This window comes from Hyla sarda, chromosome 6, assembly GCF_029499605.1.
Source record: "Hyla sarda isolate aHylSar1 chromosome 6, aHylSar1.hap1, whole genome shotgun sequence".
Taxonomy (NCBI): Eukaryota; Metazoa; Chordata; class Amphibia; order Anura; family Hylidae; genus Hyla; species Hyla sarda.
This window is the reverse complement of record NC_079194.1, coordinates 285464228-285484501: the sequence shown is the minus strand read 5'-3', so window position 1 is coordinate 285484501 and position 20274 is coordinate 285464228. Positions and strand designations below refer to the sequence as shown.

Genomic DNA, 20274 nt, shown 5'->3' with positions numbered 1-20274 from the left:
CACGCATGTGCAATATACTCGCACACATCAGCCTAGCTCAGGGAGCAGGGGGAGCGGCCGCCATGTGTGCGAGTACACTGCGTATGCGCGTGACGACTCAAACATCACAGTGTGTCTGCTCGTAGCGGGGATTGCTGCTACGAGCAGGCAAAGCTCCGCAACGTAAAATATGCTTCGGATCCGTCTGGGAGGGTCACACTGGGTGTGTCCTCAGCTTATGTCACCTGCTCTTAATGGGGGAAGTTAAAAACCTGTCCAGAGTTAAAGTTGCCGAGTTGCCCATAGCAACCAATCAGATCACTTCTGAAAAGGGCTCTGAAAAATGAAAGAAGCGATCTGATTGGTTGTTATGGGCAACTCAGCAACTTTTCATCTGGACAGGTTTTGATAAATCTCCCCCAATGTGTTTACAATATATTGTCACTTTATCCATTTAACCCCTTAAAGGGTTACTCCACCCATAGACATGTTATCCCCTATCCAAAGGATAGGGGATAACATGTCTGATCCTGGGGTTCTGCTGCTGAGACCCCCTGCGATCTCCAGGCCGACACTGCGGCGTTCATGAACGCTTTCCTGTTCGTGACGTCATGCCATGCCCCCTCCATTCTTGTCTATTAGTCAGGGACAACTACTCCCATCATTGAGGACAATCTCTTACTTATCCCTCAGTCCTTCCTAAGAAGTGATCTGATTGGTTGCTATGGGCAACTCAGCAACTTTTCCTCTGAACAGGTTTTGATAAATCTCCCACACTGTGTTTACAATATAATGTCACTTTATTCATTTAACCCCTTAAACAGGTTCTCCGCCCCTAGACATGTCATCCCTTTATCCAAAGAATAGGGGATAACATGTCCGATCCCGGGGTTCCGCCGCTTGGACCCCTCCACTGTCAGGCCCCCTTCCCATAGACATGAATGGAGGAGGCATGGCGTGCATCACGAACACGGAATCCCCAGGCTTCCATGTTCGGAACGACACAGCGCCACCCAGGGATTGCCTTTGGATAAAGGATAACATGTCTAGGGGTGGAGTACCCCTTTAAGGACACAGCCCATTTCATTTTAGCATTTTAGATTTTTACGCAGTCCACTTTACGGTAAAACTGACATGTTTTCTTTATTCTGTGAGTCAGTACATTTAAAATGATACCCATGTTTGCATGCTTTAGTATTACTCGAATTTCTAATTTTTTCGTATATGAGGGCTCATTTTTTCCGCCGTGATCTGTAGTTTTTATTCATTCCACTTTTGAGTATATGTGACTATTTGGTCACTTTTTATTTAATATTTCTGGGATGTGATGTCACTATAAAGCAGCAATTTCGGACTTTGCACCAGATCATTACGTTATATTTTAATAGGTAGGACATTTACGCATGCAGGATACCAAATTATAATTTTTTGCCCTTTTTTTGTAATTTGGTAAAACGGGGATTTACATTTTTATTGGGGGTGGGGCTTATTCACATTTTAAAATAACTTTTTTTTTTTTTTACTAACTTTAATTTTTTTTCATGTCCCCACAGGGCACTATCTATAGGAATCACTAGATAGCTATTACTGTTCAGTGCTATGCATAGGCATAGCATTGATCAGTGATATCAGCGATCTACTAGAAGGCAGACCAGAGGAGAAGATTGCTGGAGCCACTGGGAGGCAGGTAAGGGGACCGCCATCTTGACCCATCGGACCCCCGTGATTCCGCCACAGGTGGTCCAATAAGACCCCTCAACCCCCGATGATTTCATTGTAATTGTATGAACCTGCAGAAAAAAGATAAGATGTCACGTTAACAATAAAGTACACTGCGTAGAAGCAAAACCCCTAAAAGTTGCAAAACGGCAGTTTTTTTTTTTTTTGTATTTAAAATTTTCTCTCAAATAAGTACATTTTTGGGTGGTTTTGCTTTGTAGATTTTGTAGTAAAATTTGTGATATCATTACAAAGTACAATTGGTCCTATAAAAAAACAAATATCGGTCTGTACGTGGGAAATGAAAAGAACTATGGATTTAAAAATGCAAAAAGGATTAAGTGAAAACACAAAAATGAAAAATTGCACCCTTGCAGGTCATTAATATAATAAATTACACCAGACTCACTTTGGGGAGACCCCTTTACAGATTAGCAATAAATAATGAAATAATCATTTATAACTGATCTTAAATGATTATGTTACCATAAAAATTATTAGTAAGGGTAGGGTCACACACACACACAGTGCATCTGCAGTGTATTTGATGCTGTGGATGCGCTGCTGGCAGTCATAGAGTGAGGGCAGAGCGAGCTCCCATCTCCCTGTAGCTCTGTGTGTCCACTCGTAGAAGCGGATTTCCCATAGGCAGTCACACACACCCAGCTCCGCAGCCACAGCACGGAGCTTGCTCTGCAGTCGCTGTGACTGTGACTACCGGCAGGGCATGCACTGTGGGTGACCCTACCCCTAATGTAAATGGGGCTTATGGTGACACATACACAACCAAGGTTGCCAGGGCACATTGGGAGTTGTAGTTATGCAACAGCTGGAAAGCCGGAGGTTGGGTATTACTGCTTAATAGGGTATCCTTTAATAATGGACCACTCTGTCTCCCACCCTACCCCCTTCTGACACCCCACGCCTCTCTGTCTTTCCCCACCCACACCCCTCATTCTCCCTCTTACAGACCCCTCACTATCCCTCTTACAGACTCCTCTGCCCCACCCCCTTTGCAGACCCCTCTTTCTACCCCTACACTCATTATTCTCCCCCTTACAGACCCCTCACTCTCCCTCTTACAGACTCCTCTGCCCCACCCCCTTTGCAGACCCCTCTGTCTACCCCCACACCCTTTATTCTCCCCCTTACAGACCCCTCTGTCTACCCCACACCCCTTATTCTCTCTCTTACAGACCCCTCTGTCTAATCCACACCCCTTATTCTCCTCCCACATCACTTATTCTCCCCTTTACAGACCCCTCTGTCCCCCTCTTACAGACCCCACCACCCATCAGAGGGCTCTCTGTAGGCCATGCCCCGTGCCTTCAGTCTCTCCTCTGTGCTGCCCACATCACCCGGCCTTGTACTGCAGCCCTGCCACATCATGACAGCAGCTTGTAGATAAGAACATGGCTGTCACACAGGGCCAGTGGCGTGGCCGGGCAGGGATCCAGGTGATCTCACCCCTAGCGGTGTCACCCAGTGCGGTCCACAACAGCCCATTTTTTTATTAGGGCTAATACAATTGTTGTGCCGGGGTGGAAGGATGCAATGGGGTGTTGCAGAGTGGTAGTGGTACTGAATCCTATCAATAGTCCCTATCCCTATCTTATATGAAGGATAGCCTTATACCTATCCCTATCTTATATGAAGGATAGCCTTATGCCCATCCCTATCTTATATGAAGGATAGCCTTATGCCTATCTCTATCTTATATGAAGTATAGTCTTATACCTATCCCTATCTTATATTAAGGATAGCCTTATGCCTATCTCTATCTTATATGAAGGATAGCCTTATGCCTATCTCTATCTTATATGAAGGATAGCCTTATGCCTATCTCTATCCTATATGAAGGATAGCCTTATGCCTATCCCTATCTTATATGAAGGATAGCCTTATACCTATCCCTATCTTATATGAAGGATAGCCTTATGCCCATCCCTATCTTATATGAAGGATAGCCTTATGCCTATCTCTATCTTATATGAAGTATAGTCTTATACCTATCCCTATCTTATATTAAGGATAGCCTTATGCCTATCTCTATCTTATATGAAGGATAGCCTTATGCCTATCTCTATCTTATATGAAGGATAGTCTTATACCTATCCCTATCTTATATGAAGGATAGCCTTATACCTATCTTATATGAAGGATAGCCTTATGCCCATCCCTATCTTATATGAAGGCTAGCCTTATGTCTATCCCTATCTTATATGAAGGCTAGCCTTATGCCTATCCCTATCTTATATGAAGGATAGCCTTATGCCTATCCCTATCATGAAGGATAGCCTTATGCCTATCTCTATCTTATATGAAGGATAGCCTTATGCCTATCCCTATCTTATATGAAGGATAGCCTTATGCCTATCCCTATCTTATATGAAGGATAGCCTTATGCCTATCTCTATCTTATATAAACTATAGCCTTATGTCTATCCCTATCTTATATGAAGGATAGCCTTATGCCTATCTCTATCTTATATGAACTATAGCCTTATGCCTATCTTATATCAAGGATAGCCTTATACATATCTTATATGAAGGATAGCCTTATGCCCATCCCTATCTTATATGAAGGCTAGCCTTATGTCTATCCCTATCTTATATGAAGGATAGCTTTATGCCTATCCCTATCATGAAGGATAGCCTTATGCCTATCTCTATATTATATGAAGGATAGCCTTATGCCTATCCCTATCTTATATGAAGGATAGCCTTATGCCTATCCCTATCTTATATGAAGGATAGCCTTATACCTATCTCTATCTTATATGAAGGATAGCCTTATACCTATCTCTATCTTATATGAACTATAGCCTTATGCTTATCCCATACATGTTTAAACTCCTTCACTGTATTTGCAGCGACCACTTCTGCAGGAAGGCTATTCCATGCATCCACTACTCTCTCAGTAAAGTAATACTTCCTGATATTACTGCATAAACCTTTCCCCTCTAATATAAAGCAATGTCATCTTGTGGTTGTTTTTCTTTTTAAATCTCCCCTCCTCTCCTCTCCCCCTTTACTGTCTTGTTTCCCTTTACGTATAGAAACGGATTCTATCATCCCCTCTGTCTCGTCTTTCTTCCATAAGGTCCTTTAACCTTTCCTGGTAAGTTTTATCCTGCAATCCATGTACTAGTTTAGTATCTTCCCTGAACTCTATCCAGTGTATCTATATCCATCTGGAGATACGGCCTCCTGTACTCTCCCCCTATACACCCATAAGCAGTTCCCTCTCTACTGCCAACTCCTCTCCCTATACACCCATGAGCACTTCCCTCTCTACTACCAATACCTCTCCCTATACACCCATGAGCACTTCCCTCTCTACTACCAATACCTCTCCCTATACACCCATGACACTTCCCTCTCTACTGCTAATACCTCTCCCTATACACCCATAAGCTCTTCCCTCTCCCTATACACCCATAAGCCCTTCCCTCTCTACTGCCAATACCTCTCCCTATACACCCATGAGCACTTCCCTCTCTACTGCCAATACCTCTCCCTATACACCCATGAGCACTTCCCTCTCTACTGCCAATACCTCTCCCTATACACCCATGAGCACTTCCCTCTCTACTGCCAATACCTCTCCATATACACCCATGAGCACTTCCCTCTCTTCTGCCAATACCTCTCCCTATACACCCATGAGCACTTCCCTCTCTTCTGCCAATACCTCTCCCTATACACCCATGAGCACTTCCCTCTCCGTATACACTCATGAGCACTTCCCGCTCTACTAAAACGTCTCCCTAAAACACGTCGGCCTGAGGACTAATCTGATATGCGCCCTCTTTATAGACATTAATCCTTTCTGGAGAATCCGCTTACAAATGCATTGCTATGTAAATTTATTCTCCAGAGGCCATGAACAGAAATTCTGCAGCCGAAATGCCACTGTGTACACTATACAGCAGAATTCCACTGAAATCAATGGATCTCTGCTGCAGAGGAATTCTGCTAGGAAAGTCCACTGTGTGAACATGGCCTATTTCTCTCTAAAGCAGGCTTGGGTATCAGACCTATAGGCATCCACGCAATGGAACATCCAAGCAGCAGTGTTTTTCCCTGAAGCATAGCCCTGATATGGTGACCTGCATGAGGACTATTCCTATATGATGAAGCAAAAGAGCGATTATGTGCACTCACCACATGATAAGCGTCTTCAAGAGGCTCAAGGTCAGGGTGACACCGAAGCGCTCGGAGGCAACACCGGCCGTTTCGCACGGTGCTCCGTGCTTATTCCGGCCTCCTTGGAGGCCGGAAGAAGCACGGAGTACCGTGCGAAATGGCTGACGTTGCCTCCTAGCGCTTCAGTGTGTCGCCCACGGACATAGCCCGCACTTTGAGCCTCTTGGATTAAAGACGCTTATCATGCGGTGAGTGCACGTAATCGCTCTTTTGCGTTATTATGTATTTTTTTTATCAACTGGTGCCAGAAGTTAATTACTTCTATTAAAAAAAAAATCTTAATCCTTCCAGTACTTATCAGCTGCTGAATACTAGAGGAAATTCTTTTCTTTTTGGAACACCGTGCTCTCTGCTGACATCTCTGTTCATTTTAGGAACTGTCTAGAGCAGCATATGTTTGCTATGGGGATTTTCTCCTACTCTGGACAGTTCTTAAAATGGACAGAGGTGTCAGCAGAGAGCACTGTGGTCGTGATGTCAGCAGAGAGCTCTGTTCCAAAAAGAATAATTTCTTCTGTAGAATTCAGCCGCTAATAAGTACTGAAAGGATTAAGATTTTTTTATTAAATAGAAGTAATTTACAAATCTGTTTAACTTTTTGGCACCAGTTGATTTAAAAAAAAAAAAAGTTTTCCACCAGAGTACCCCTTTAAAGGGGTAGTCCAGTGGTGAAAAACTTATCCCCTATCCTAAGGATAGAGGATAAGTTTGAGATTGCGGGGGGTCCGACCGCTGGGGCCCCCCGCGATCTCGCTGTACGGGGCCCCGGCTCTCGGCCCAGATAGCGGCGGCCAACACGCCCCCTCAATACATCTCTATGGCAGAGCCGGAGATTGCCGAAGGCAGCGCTTGGGCTCTGCCATAGAGTTGTATTGAGGGGGCGTGTCGGCCGCCGCCTCGTGCGGAGGTCGACACGCCGCCTTCCCGCGGGCTGTTGGGGCTCCGTACAGGAGATCGCAGGGGGCCCCAGCTGTCGGACCCCCCCGTGATCTGCAACTTATCCCCTATCCTTAGGATAGGGGATAAGTTGCTCACCACTGAGTCACCACTGGACTACTCCTTTAAGGTAACCCTACAGGCTGGTTTTCCAATGTATTCAGTTTTGTATTTGGAAGGAACTCCCAAAAAGTTTCTCGAAGAGCCATACAAACCTGCATATAAATGATGCTTAGACAAAAAGGGGTATTTATAGCAGCACAAGGACTGTATATATACGAATAACAGGGGTCATGTCCCGGGAAGAAAAAATAAAAATGCGTGGGAACTCAAAGATTTCCAGCAGGACTCCTAATAATGGGAACTGTATTCCTGCGATGGAAAAAGTGCAGGAACTCCATTCCTCTGCGTTCCTGCAGGACTTAAGCCCTGACTAAGGGTACATTCAGACGAGTGGATTTTCCACGCGTATTTCGCTGCGGATCCACCGCTGAAGGACCTCTGTATGCTGTCTTTACATGTGCCTGCTCGGAATGGCAACACGTTGCTATGAGCAGACACACTGCTATGTGCAAGTCGCCGCAGCTCTCAGCCTAGCTCAGAGCAGGGGGAGCGGCCGCGATGTGTGCAAGTATACCGCGCATGCGCAGCGACTCGCACATTGCTTCAGTGTGTCTGCACGTGGCTGCGTATTGCCGCTCCAAGCAGGTACATGTAAAAAGGCAGAACAGAGGGGTCCTTCAGCGGTGGATCAGCAGCGTAAAACACGTAAATCCGCTCGTGTGAACGTACCGTGATACTGTGCAAAGATCTAGTTAGTGGTGTACTGTAGAGAAATATAACTTATCCCCTATCCCAGTGTTTCCCAACCAGGGTGCCTCAAGCTGTTGGCTGTCCGGGCATGTTGGCAGTTGTAGTTCTGCAATAGCTGGAGGCACCCAGGTTGGGAAACACAGAGGAGGGGAGGGGTCAGACCACTGATACCCTGACAATCTCCTGCACGTTGCCCCGGCAGTCCACAAGAAGCGGGCATGCCGACCCCTGCAGGAAGCAGCAGCCGACAGGTCTCCTCCATGTGTCTATATAGGATACATGGAGGGGGCGGGGTCAGCATGCCCCCTTCCTGCGGACTGCCTGCAGGATATCATGGGGAGTCCCAGCGGTCAGAGCCCCCGCCATCTATAAATTATCAGAGAATGTTCATTGCGGTTATGGAGTTTCCGCAGTGTATCCCATTGAAGACAATTAGAGATGAGCGAATTTACAGTAAATTTGATTCGTCATTAACTTCTCGGCTCGGCAGTTGATGACTTATCCTGCATAAATTAGTTCAGCTTTCAGGTGCTCCCGTGGGCTGGAAAAGGTGGATACAGTCCTAAGAAACTCTTTCCTAGGATGGTATCCACCTTTTCCAGCCCACCGGAGCACCGGAAAGCTGAACTAATTTATGCAGGATAAGACATCAACTGCCGAGCCGAGAAGTTCGTGACTAATCGAATTTACTGTAAATTCGCTCATCTCTAAAGACAATAGGAGGCTTCTAAAACAAAGAAGCAGTAGGTCCAGCACTCTTCTTAGCAGCTTTATTGTAACAGCACTCGGATAAAATCAGCCAATACATCAAACGCGTTTCGAGCGCATGCGCTCTTTTTCGGTGATGTCACAGGTAAGTCCAGGTGAGGTTAAATACCTTTCCATCTAAGGCTGTGTCCACACTACGTTTTGTCCCATACGGGAGCGCATACGGCAGGGGGGAGCTAAAATCTCGCGCTCCCGTATGTCATTCATTTCAATGAGCCGACCGGAGTGAAACGTTCGGTCGGCTCATTTTTGCGCCGTATGCGCTTTTACAACCGGACCTAAAACCGTGGTTGACCACAGTTTTAGGTCCGGTTGTAAAAGCGCATACGGCGCAAAAATGAGCCGACCGAACGTTTCACTCCGGTCGGCTCATTGAAATGAATGACATACGGGAGCGCATACGGTCACATACGGGAGCGCGAGGTTTTAGCTCCCCCCTGCCATATGCGCTCCCGTATGGGACAAAACGTAGTGTGGACCCAGCCTTAGGGAGGGGGAAAGAACTTGCTCCTAGCCCCACCTCTCACTGGAAACCTGTGACACAGTTCACATTAGTAAAAACAAACATTGATTTAAGATATATAAAATCTATAAAGAACATGCATGCAATAAATAAATCTGAAAACCAGAGCACTCGAACATCTAAATGATAGTACACTCACTGCGGTGAGACAACGATCTGCGGCATCTGTGCATTTTCGTTCTGTACACGCTGGTAAATTAAATTCCTTCAAAATCTTTGCCATTGAGCATGTGAAAATGGGAACAAGAGGTGGTTGTATAAGAAAAAAAAAAACTTGCAGATCGTGAGGCTTATTGGCAGTTCACATTGGGGACTCGTTCCCCGATGGGACTTAAATGTCAGTCATGAACTGTTGTTCCACTATTAATATTTAATATCTAACATTATATATAGCATAAATTGTTAGGTAAAACATTACCAATTATAATCATAGTATTCTTGTAAACCTCTTGTTCCCATTTCTTTGATCCCACAATTGTATGAACAATATGGCAATATTTATTGCATGCATGTTCTTTATAGATTTTATATATCTTAAGGGTACATTCCCACACGGCGTATTTGCTGCGTATTTGCTGCTGCGTATTTTATTTTCTCTGTTGAAGTCAATGGGTAGGAAAATACGCAGCAACAAATACGCAGCAAAATACGCCGTGTGGGAACGTACCCTAAATCAATGTTTGTTTTTACTAATGTGAACTGTGTCACAGGTTTCCAGTGAGAGGTGGGGCTAGGAGCAAGTTCTTTCCCCCTCCCTAAGATGGAAAGGTATTTAACCTCACCTGGACTTACCTGTGACATCACCGAAAAAGAGCGCATGCGCTCGAAACGCGTTTGATGTATTGGCTGATTTTATCCGAGTGCTGTGTTACAATAAAGCTGCTAAGAAGAGTGCTGGACCTACTGCTCTTTGTTTTACTATTGGGTGTTGGCTGGACACTGATTGGTGCACATTGGAGGGGTTTTGGTGAGCTGGACAAGTGTCAATAGGAGGCTGCTGTACTGGAATAACTCCGGTACAACTCCTATATACTGTGCATGGGGACTTGCTATACACAGCGTCGAAGTAGTGGTAGATCAGTTAGTATCAAGTAGAGATAAGCGAAGTTACAGTAATTCGATACGTCACGAACCTCGCGGCTCAGCAGTTGATGACTTTAGCCTACATCAATTAGTTCAGCTTTCAGGTGCTCCGGTGGGCTGGAAAAGGTGGGTACAGTCCTAGGAGACTCTCTCCTAAGGCTGCATTCACACCTTGTTTTTGCAATACAGTTCCCGCATGTGTTTTCAATGTGAAAACCATATACGGAACTGTATTGAAAACCGTATGCATTGACTCTCCATTGAAAACCTTATGCCAAAACGATGCATCCTGTACGGTTTTGTCCGTTATTTTTCCCGTACCCAAAATCGTAGTCTACCACGGTTTTTGGTCTGGGTGAAACAAATTATTAAACCGTATAAGTTTTTTATTTATTTATTTTTTTAACATGGGAGTCAATGGGAACCGTACAGAACTGTATTTGCGTACGGTTCCATCCAGTTTGCACCATATGGTTTTTGACTTTAAAGTTTTTCTTGTTTGATTGAAATTCCAAGAAAACTTTATTCATAACGGAGTGAAAAGTAAAAAATGTACACTTTTTTTTCTTACAAAACTGATGCAACCGGACATCATTTTTCAAACCGTATACGGTTTTTAACTGTATATGGTTTAAAATTTGTACACATTTTGATACAGTTTAGTCAGGTTTTGAGGAATCCGTTTTCCATCAAAAACCTGATATGGGAACTGTATTGCCAAAACGTGGTGTGAATGCAGCCTTAGACTGTACCCACCTTTTCCAGCCCACCGGAGCACCTGCAAGCTGAACAAATTTATGCAGGCTAAAGTCAGCAAATGCTGAGCCGCGAGGTTCGTAACTAGAGATGAGGACTTACAGTAAATTCGATTCGTCACGAACTTCTCGGCTCTGCAGTTGATGACTTATCCTGCATAAATTAGTTCAGCTTTCAGGTGCTCCGGTGGGCTGGAAAAGGTGGATACAGTCCTAGGAGACTCTTTCCTAGGACTGTATCCACCTTTTCCAGCCCACCGGAGCACCGGAAAGCTGAACTAATTTATGCAGGAAAAGTCATCAACTGCCGAGCCGAGAAGTTTGTGACGAATCGAATTTACTGTAAGTTCGCTCATCTCTAGCAGCCATACTTCGCTCATCTCTAGTACCAAGTCATTGCCAGGAGCAGTGAAGAGCTGTAGTATCACAGAGCGAGGGGAGGAACCCCGAATATAAATACGTAAAAGCACATCTGACTCCAGGGGGCACACAGACAATTTATCAACAAATGATGGTGGGTTTTATTTTCTACTTATTCTACAATAACATTGAAGCCAGAGCAGTGAGAAAAAGCAGGCGGTGGACAGCATACAGGTGCGGGCAGCCCCCCTCCCCCACAACAAAACTGAGCAGAAAGGACATCTCACAAATTTTTATTTCTTAAAAATGTTTCTTGGCATAAAAATTAAAAAGGTTACAGGGTTATAATGAGACGGAAGTAAAAATTACTGCATATTACTCCCAGCTAAGCAGGAGGATGCAGGGCAGGACGGAGCCCTCCATTTGGGACATTCACACCGGTGACCGCCACAAGGTGTCCTTCGGGGGGGACATTTCTGCAATACACCTCACAAGGTTTTGTATTTTCTAAGCTTGACAAAAAAATAAAAACACACGTTGAAAGGAGATCAAGTCCATGACCCTTTACATGCGCCGCACTTTCTTCACAAAAGGATTTTTTGCTTTTTTTGTTTTAATGTAGAAAAAAAATATAAAGGAAACAAAATAAAAAGAAATATACAATCCAAGCCCCCTGTGCTGCCTTCCCCTGCGTTATGACTTCTTTCACCGATATCCACGGTAGCCACCATAATAATCCCAGTATTGTTGTCTGTCATTGTAGTTCTGCCACTGCTGAAAGAGGAAAATACAGGTTATTGAAAAGCAGAGGCATGTATGTATGTATGTATGTATGTATGTATATATGTATGTATGTATATATGTATATATGTATATATGTATATATGTATATATGTATATATGTATATATGTATATATGTATATATGTATATATATATATATATATATATGTGTATATGTATATATATATATATATGTATATATATATATATATATATATATATATATATATATATATATATATATATATATATATATATATATATATATATATATATATTTAATATATATATTTATTTAATATATAATATATATTTATTTTTAATATATTTAATATATATTTATTTTTTAATATATTTAATATATAATATATATATTTATTTTTTAATATATTTAATATATAATATATATATTTAATATATAATATATATATATATATATATATATATATATATTTTAATATATATATATTTTTTTTTTTAATAAGTAAATAAAATATATATTTTCATACACATTTATAAAAAACTAATGACTTTTTATATAAACATTTTTTTGTTTTATAAATATATATAACCCAGAGGAAGCTGCTGTATACCACATCAACTGTATAGACAATTCAACATGCATATGTGCTGAACCAAACGTATAGTGGTCTCTAGTAATCTAAGTCCAACAGAACCAAGCAGCATCCACTTTAGTGCGGTGTTTCCCAACCAGGTTGCCGCCAACTGTTGCAAAATAGAGATGAGCGAACTTACAGTAAATTCGATTTGTCACGAACTTCTCGGCTGTTGATGACTTCTCCTGCGTAAATTATTTCAGCCTTCAGGTGCTCCGGTGGGCTGGAAAAGGTGGATACAGTCCTAGGAAAGAGTCTCCTAGGACTGTATCCACCTTTTTCAGCCCAGGGAAGCACCTGAAGGCTGAACCAATTTACGCAGGAAAAGTCATCAACTGCCGAGCCGAGAAGTTCGTGACGAATCAAATTTACTGTAAGTTCGCTCATCTCTATTGCAAAACTCTAGCTTGGGCTTGCAGTTTTGCAACAGCTGGAGACACAGTGGTAAAGAAACATTGGTTTAGTCTGTATACAAATCCTGTATAATGATTAGGGATTATTGGGCAAAACCACCTTAAGGTGTAAATTAAAAGAAGCACTCAATGCCAACATTATTCTGCACACTGATCTGCCTGTATTCTCCTCCTTCCAGTGTCATCTGTTTCATCCCAGCTCAGATTCACCTGTACATTTCATTACTACACAGCTGGGTCAGGTGACCAAAACAAGAAAAAAATAAAAAAAGATTCCCATTCTGAACTAATGTAAACTACAAACTTACCCCTCCCCGGTTCTGTGGTCTGTAGTTCTGCTGTTGTCCGTAGTATCTATTTTGCTGGTCAGAATAGCGATCGTAGAAATTCTGGTAGCCACCCTGGAGATTCATTGAGAGAATAAAGTGAACATAAGATGATATATATATATATATATATATATATATATATATATATATAAGATTTTTATATCTAGCCTTCTACCCACCTCTACTAATAAGACCATTTTCCCTACGAAATGTATTTTATACATGAAAGAATTTATCAAGCAGTGAAATTTATCAAAAAGTCACAATTTTGCACCTCTCAAATAGATTTATAAAATGTCGCACTCCGTAAACTCCCCCCCCCCCACCATAGTGACTTTCTGAATACAAGCAAAGCCCAGTCTAATGCACTAGACCTGCGTTTCTCAACCATGTTGCAAAACTACAACTTCCAGCATGCCCAGACAGCCAAAGGATATCCTGGCAGTGGGGGGGTGGGGGTGGTGTCCTGGAATTACCACGGCTAATACGCTTGTCGTTGACCTCACTGAGATAGAAGACACTCCCCCAATTCAGACAATAGGGAATAAGTGTCGGTGGCTGCAGATCCCCTTTAATCTATGGTGCAGCTAGCTTGGTACCAGTTCACATTAAAGGGGTACTCCACTGCCCCAGCCTCCAAAACATTTAGTTCAGAACTCTGGGTGCGGGGGTCGTGACATCACACCACGCCCCCTCAATGCAAGTCTATGGGAGTGGGCGTGACGTTAGTCACGCCCCCTCCCATAGACTAGCATTGAGGGGCATGGTGTGACGTCACGACCCCCACAGCCCATACCCATGTTCTGGACACTGGGGCAGTGGAGCACCCCTTTAATTATACCAAATGCACAGCCCCACAAGACAATTCTTAAAATGATGCTCTAACTACTTACCCCTCCTCCTCCTCCACCTCCTCTTTGGGGCGCCCCCCAGTATTGTCGTGGTGGCTGCTGATGATAGGGTTGCGGCCTGGAGTGGTGCATGAACATACGATTGTTGAAGTTCCTTTGTTGCTGGTAGTTTCCTGAGGAGGAGAGAAAAGTCATCCGTCAAGTAATGTAATGGTTTAAAGGGGTATTCTTTATTTTCTCTATCACTTTGATCCCATGATGCAAAATTATAGGTGGAGACCATGTGACCTCTGACCTTGTCAGCACCACTTACCCACAGCACTCAGCTTCGACACTGACAAGACGTCAGAGGTCACACGGTCTCCAAACAGTGCAATGCATGCATTGATAGCCAGAAGACCATGTGACTTCTGACCCATTGTCTCTGGCCTCATGGAACTCTGGGAAAGCTCAGAGAATAGTAAAAACAAATCCTAGCACTTCCTGGTATGGGTCCGGTGCACGAAAACGGTAAAAAGCAACACAGAAAAAAGTAATGCAGGCGTTTTACATACTAATAACTTGCCATCGATAGCTCTTTAAGTCATCTAAAACTTACCACCCCCTCTTCCTCTATCCGTGCGGGCGCGCTTCTGCATACGATTGCCCCTCTTGTCATTGTTTGGTAGCTTCTGGCGCGCTTCCTTTTTAGCCTCAGCCACCAAAGAGTCAGCTTCTTCCTGGCCAAGCTCCGCGTAGATGACCTCTTCTAGAAAGTCATTCTTCGTGGGCATCACAAAGTTAGCTGGGAAAACAAAATATTAAAAAAAGGTTAGAATTCATGGTCTGTGTTAGATGGGCACTGTCACTCTAAAAATAAACTTTTAACATGTTGTAGAGAAAAGCTTTGATCGGTCTGGGTCTGACAAAACTAGCTAGACAAAAAAATAAATAAAAATAAGTCCATATCAGTGTTTCTCAACCAGGGTGCCTCCAGCTGATTCAAAACTACAACTCCCAGCATGCCCGGACAGCCTACGGCTGTCCGGGCATGCTGGGAGTTGTAGTTTTGAAACAGCTGGAGACACCCTGGTTGGAAAAATACTGATCTATGGGATTGTCCCGGTCAGCTGCACCTCTCTCCCCGCTCACACTAACAATCTGTCAAATTTGTCAGGGTCTGAACACTCCGACCCCGACTGATCAAAAAAACTTTCAAACATGTCTCTAGGACAGGTCAAATTTGTAGTCATCTGATACCTTTCATTTCCAGGAGCACATAGTCAGGAACAATCTCCCCCTCGGTCTCCTTGCGGGATTCCAACCTTTTCTTCCACTCGTCATCCTTGAGGACCAGCACAACGGCTTTGCGCTGGTACCCCTTAAAACAGTGCATCTTCCTGCGCTGGGCCGAGCTGTAGACCGTGCACTGCAAGATAAAAAGTTTAGATTAACAGGTCAGAAGTCACAAGACAAAAAGCCCTATAAAAAAAATTATATTATATATATATATATATATATATATATATATATATATATATATATATATATATATATATATATATATATATATATATATATAATATATATATAAAATTTATTATTAATTATTTAAAAAATTCTATATTTTTTAATAATTATTTTTTTTTAAATTAATTTTATATACTATGTATATAAAACATTAATAAAAACCATTATTTAAAAAAAAAAAAAAATAATAATAATTACCGTATATAATCGAGTATAAGCCGACCCCAATATAAGCAGAGGCCCCTAATTTCACCCCAAAAACCAGGGAAAAGTTATTGACTCGACTATAAACCTAGGGTGGGAAATACATCATCCCCCCCCTGTCATCATCCAGACCCGTCATCCAGACCCTCATCATCATCACCTGTCATCATCCAGACCCCCGTCATCATCCCACCCCCCCCCTTTCATTATCACCGCTTGTCAATGTCTGATACAGTGGTCTTCAACCTGCGGACCTCCAGATGTTTCAAAACTACAACTCTCAGCAAGCCCGGGCCGCCATCGGCTGTCCCGGCTTGCTGGGAGTTGTAGTTTTGAAACATCTGGGAGGTCTGCAGGTTGAAGACCACTGCGGCCTTCGACATCATCCAGCCCTCCCCCCCTCTCACCCCCTTTAGTTCTGTACTCCCCTCCGCTCGGCAGGAAGTTAGGGTGCGCTGGTTCGGGCCATCCGTGCTGCACGGACCGTCCGTTGGGGAGGGATAGTCGTTCCAGGCTGTCCATCTTCACCGGGGGGGGGGGGGGGGGGGCTTCTTCTACGCGCTTCGGGCCCGGAATAGAAACGTTGCCTTGATGACAACGCACAGGGACGTTACTCATGAACGTCCCTGTGCGTCGTCGTCAAGGCAACGTGACTATTCCAGGGCCGGGCCCGAAGCGCGGAGAAGAGGCCCCCCGGTTAAGATGGACAGCCCGGAACGACTATGGCTCCGCACCGGACGGTCCCTGCAGCACAGGTGGCCCGGACCAGCGCACACCAACGTCCTGCCGAGCGGAGGAGAGTACAGAACTAGAGGGGGCGAGGGTCTGGATGATGTCGAAGGCCGCAGTGGTCTTCAACCCTCGGACCTCCAGATGTTTCAAAACTACAACTCCCAGCAAGCCCGGACAGCAGATGGCTGCCCGGGCTTGCTGGGAGTTGTAGTTTTGAAACATCTGGAGGTCCGCAGGTTGAAGACCACTGAGGGCAGAGAGTTCTAAGCCGAGGGGGGTGTTTTCATCACGAAAAATCGTGCTGAAAAACTCGGCTTATACTCTAGTATATACGATAGATATATAATAAATAAATTATATATACATACATATATATACACACATACATATATATATATATATATATACATAGATAATAAATAATTTTATTAAAATGTTTCATAAAAAACTTAAAAAATAATAAATAAAAAAACATTTATATACATATTTAGAATTAATAAATAAATAATTGTTTATAAAAAACAAAACATTTATTATTAAAAATATATAATTTTTTTTAAATTATATACATATATACACACACACACACATATACACATACATATACACACACACAGCTATATCTCTGAATCCATGTGTTCCTGTCCTCTTACCTGATCAATGATGTAATTCCCTTTTTTGCGTGCAGCCACTGGTATCAGCCTGATAAGACATTGTGTTGCCACCTGCACGAGGTGATCCTTCGCTTTTTCGTCCTGCTCTGGGGTATCCGGACCAGCTGTCTGTAAGGATAACACAAGCCAGAGTAGAGGATTACTTTACAATATTACAAATGAAAAACTGCTGCTTTTAATCAAGATGTAGCTAGTGGTGAATATACCAGCAGCAATACTAGCAATAGAAATGCAAGTAATGCTAAGGAGGGAGAAAAAAAATAGTAAATACTACATTTGATGCCCATTTTTATAAATTCTATTGTGTAAGAATTTATCCCTATATATCCAATACTGTATAAGAGCATATACATGTATATTACAAGAACCACCTGTAAAAAAGGCCTTATTCTTAAAGTGTACCTCTCATGAACCAAACTTTTATATATTGAAGATAAAGCTCTACTGAACTTTTTAATTGCTTTAAAAAAAAAAAAAAAAAAAAAAAATGTCCTTTCATTTTTTTTTTTTACTTTAAAAACTTCTCCACTAGGGGTCTCCCTAGCAATCCTGTCAGCAAGCATTTCGGACTCAGTGAGTGAGTCTGAAATAGCTCTCCACCGGTCAGACAGAAAAACAGGGGGGAGGGAGTACTGAGCTGTACACAAGCAAGGAGTGAACAGAGAGGATACATTCCCTTTTCTCTTTTTATCCATTCCTCTCCCCTCTGTCCACTTCCCACATGGCTAATTATATATGCACTGCTTATCTCTGCTCTCTCCACAGAAGTCTGTTGCTATGACCACCTTCTCTTACTCTGTGCTTACAACGGAGCTACTGAAGGGCATAGAAAACATTTATTTTTAGGGGTTTTTAAAGAAAAATAAATGCAGGGATAGACTTTTCCAGAGTCAGGGACAGATGGGGAGGGTGGGAGGATTAGGGAACATTTAGATGGTGATAGGTACTCTTTAAGCTATCAGAAGACACAAAGCACAGGAAATGATCTACACACAAGTTTTCCCAATCAGGGTCCCCCAAGCTGTTGCAAAACTACAACTCCCAGCATGCCCGGACAGCCAAAGGCTGTCCGGGCATGCTTGTAGTTGTAGTTTTGCAAAAGCTGGAGGCACCCTGGTTGGGAAACACTGGTCTGTGTCTTCGTGCAAAGAAAATAAAAAAAACAAACAACACTGATCAGTCGGGTAAAATCAATGCGGTATTAAAAAAAAAATAAATAAATAAATAAAGATGAATGAATAAAAAAATCTGGGCCACTGCATTTTTTGGAGTAGTAAATTTACTTTTTTTTTTTTTTTTAAATGAAGTTAATTCCTTTCTATACCTTCAACTGTGGGATTAATGCTTCTGTAGAAAGGTGCTGGTACCGCTTTTCTGGGTTTTCTTCTTTATGCTTTTTGGCCCAAGTGGTTTTGCCAGTGCCAGGGAGGCCAATCATTAGTAAAACCTGGAGGTGGGGGAAAAAAAAAGGGTGCAAGTTAGGAGAGCTGACAGGTCTGAAGAGGGGAGGATCTTTATTTGTAAGGGGTCTTTAACAAGATCACAAAGTGTCTTTCCTGGGACCACCAATCAAGTAGATCCAAGGGGAAAAACTGAAAGTGAAAGTTTCAAGGAAATTTGTATTTTTTTTTATATCAACTGGCTCTGGAAAGTTAAACCGATTTGTAAATTACTTCTATTAAAAAAATCTTAATCCTTCCAGTACTTATGAGCTGCTGAATTTGAGTTCTTTTCTGTTTAAGTGCTCTCTGATGACACGTGTCTCGGGAACTGTCCAGAGTAGAAGCAAATCCCCATGGAAAACCTCTTCTACTCTGAGCAGTTCCCGAGACAAGCAGAGATGTCAGCAGAGAGCACTGTTGCCACACAGAAAAGAACAACTCAACTTCAGCAGCTGATCATTATTGAAAGGATTAAGATTAATAGAAGTAATTTACAAATCTGTAACTTTCTGGAGCCAGTTGAAAAATAATACCCCTTTAACTCCCAGTAGCAGAATCACATGCAGATTGGCATGGTCAGAGCTTAAAAGTTGAGATCCATTAATAGAAAAACAGGCTAATTTCTTCCAAAAAAAACAGTGTCACCCCTGTCCTCAGGTTGTGTGCGGTATTACAACTTGCTCTATTCACTTCAATGGAACCGAGCTGCAGCACCACAGCCTGTATAACGGTGTTTAATGTTGTGTCCCCTCAAAAAAGAAATAAATAAATAGCCATTAAGGTCTAATCCTTGTAAACAAAAAGTGAGAACACCCCTTGGGCTATGACCACACGTAGGAATTTCCGTGCAGAATTCTGCGTGTAGATTTCGCAGCAGCAGAGTCTTGTTAAATTTAACAGGATTCCGCTGTGCAGTGCACACGGCAGAAATTCCGATTCCAGTGTCTGCAGAAAGAAGGACCATATCCATTGTTTCTGCATACTCCGCACGGAATGCATAGCCGTCTATGAGCTGGCACATACCCATGCAGTCCTAGCGCAGGCATGTTTCTGCTGGCACCGTAGTCTGTGGAATGTCTGCACGTGAACATATGTCTGTGAACATAGCCTAAGGGGCAATGTCCAAATTGGACCCAAATGTCATTTTGCGTGGCCCACATAGTTTTCCAGCACTGCCTTAAAAGGGTACTCCACTGCTAAACATGTTGTCCCCTATAAAAAGGATCGGGGATAAGATGTCTGATTGCAGGGGTACGGCTGTTGGGGACCCCCACAATCTCTTTGCCGCAGCACCGCAGTAATCTGGTGCATGTAGCGAACTCCGCTCCGTGCTGGATGACCGGCGAACACAGCCGCAACCCCCCCCCCTTTTTCATAGACATGAGTGGAGGCCTAGGCTTCTGTGACCGCAGAGCCAGCCTAGAGTTAGCGGGGGTCCCTGCGGCCGGACCCCCACACGATCAGACATGTTATCCCCAATCCTTTGGATAGGGGATAACATGTCTAGGGGTGGAGTACCCCTTTAAGCCACTTGGGCATGGAGTTCAGAGCTTCACAGGAGTCCTATTCCATTTCT

General features: G+C 43.0%; 1 protein-coding gene across 2 annotated transcripts in view; it reads right to left on the bottom strand.

Annotated features, from left to right (window-relative positions):
* Positions 1-11288: 11288 nt before the first annotated feature.
* The window catches only part of HNRNPUL2 (heterogeneous nuclear ribonucleoprotein U like 2), a 20081-nt gene continuing 11095 nt past the window's right edge, over positions 11289-20274 (bottom strand). Inside the window, exons 8-14 of one of the 2 annotated variants that reach the window (XM_056527573.1) lie at positions 18581-18703; positions 17236-17364; positions 15377-15545; positions 14736-14921; positions 14180-14310; positions 13266-13358; positions 11289-11919 (exon numbers count right to left, since the gene is read on the bottom strand). In XM_056527573.1, coding sequence (XP_056383548.1) covers positions 11851-11919; positions 13266-13358; positions 14180-14310; positions 14736-14921; positions 15377-15545; positions 17236-17364; positions 18581-18703 — 900 coding nt within the window. In that variant the 3' untranslated portion in view covers positions 11289-11850. The remainder of the gene's footprint in view (positions 11920-13265; positions 13359-14179; positions 14311-14735; positions 14922-15376; positions 15546-17235; positions 17365-18580; positions 18704-20274) is intronic. The other variant, XM_056527574.1, reaches the window with a different exon arrangement.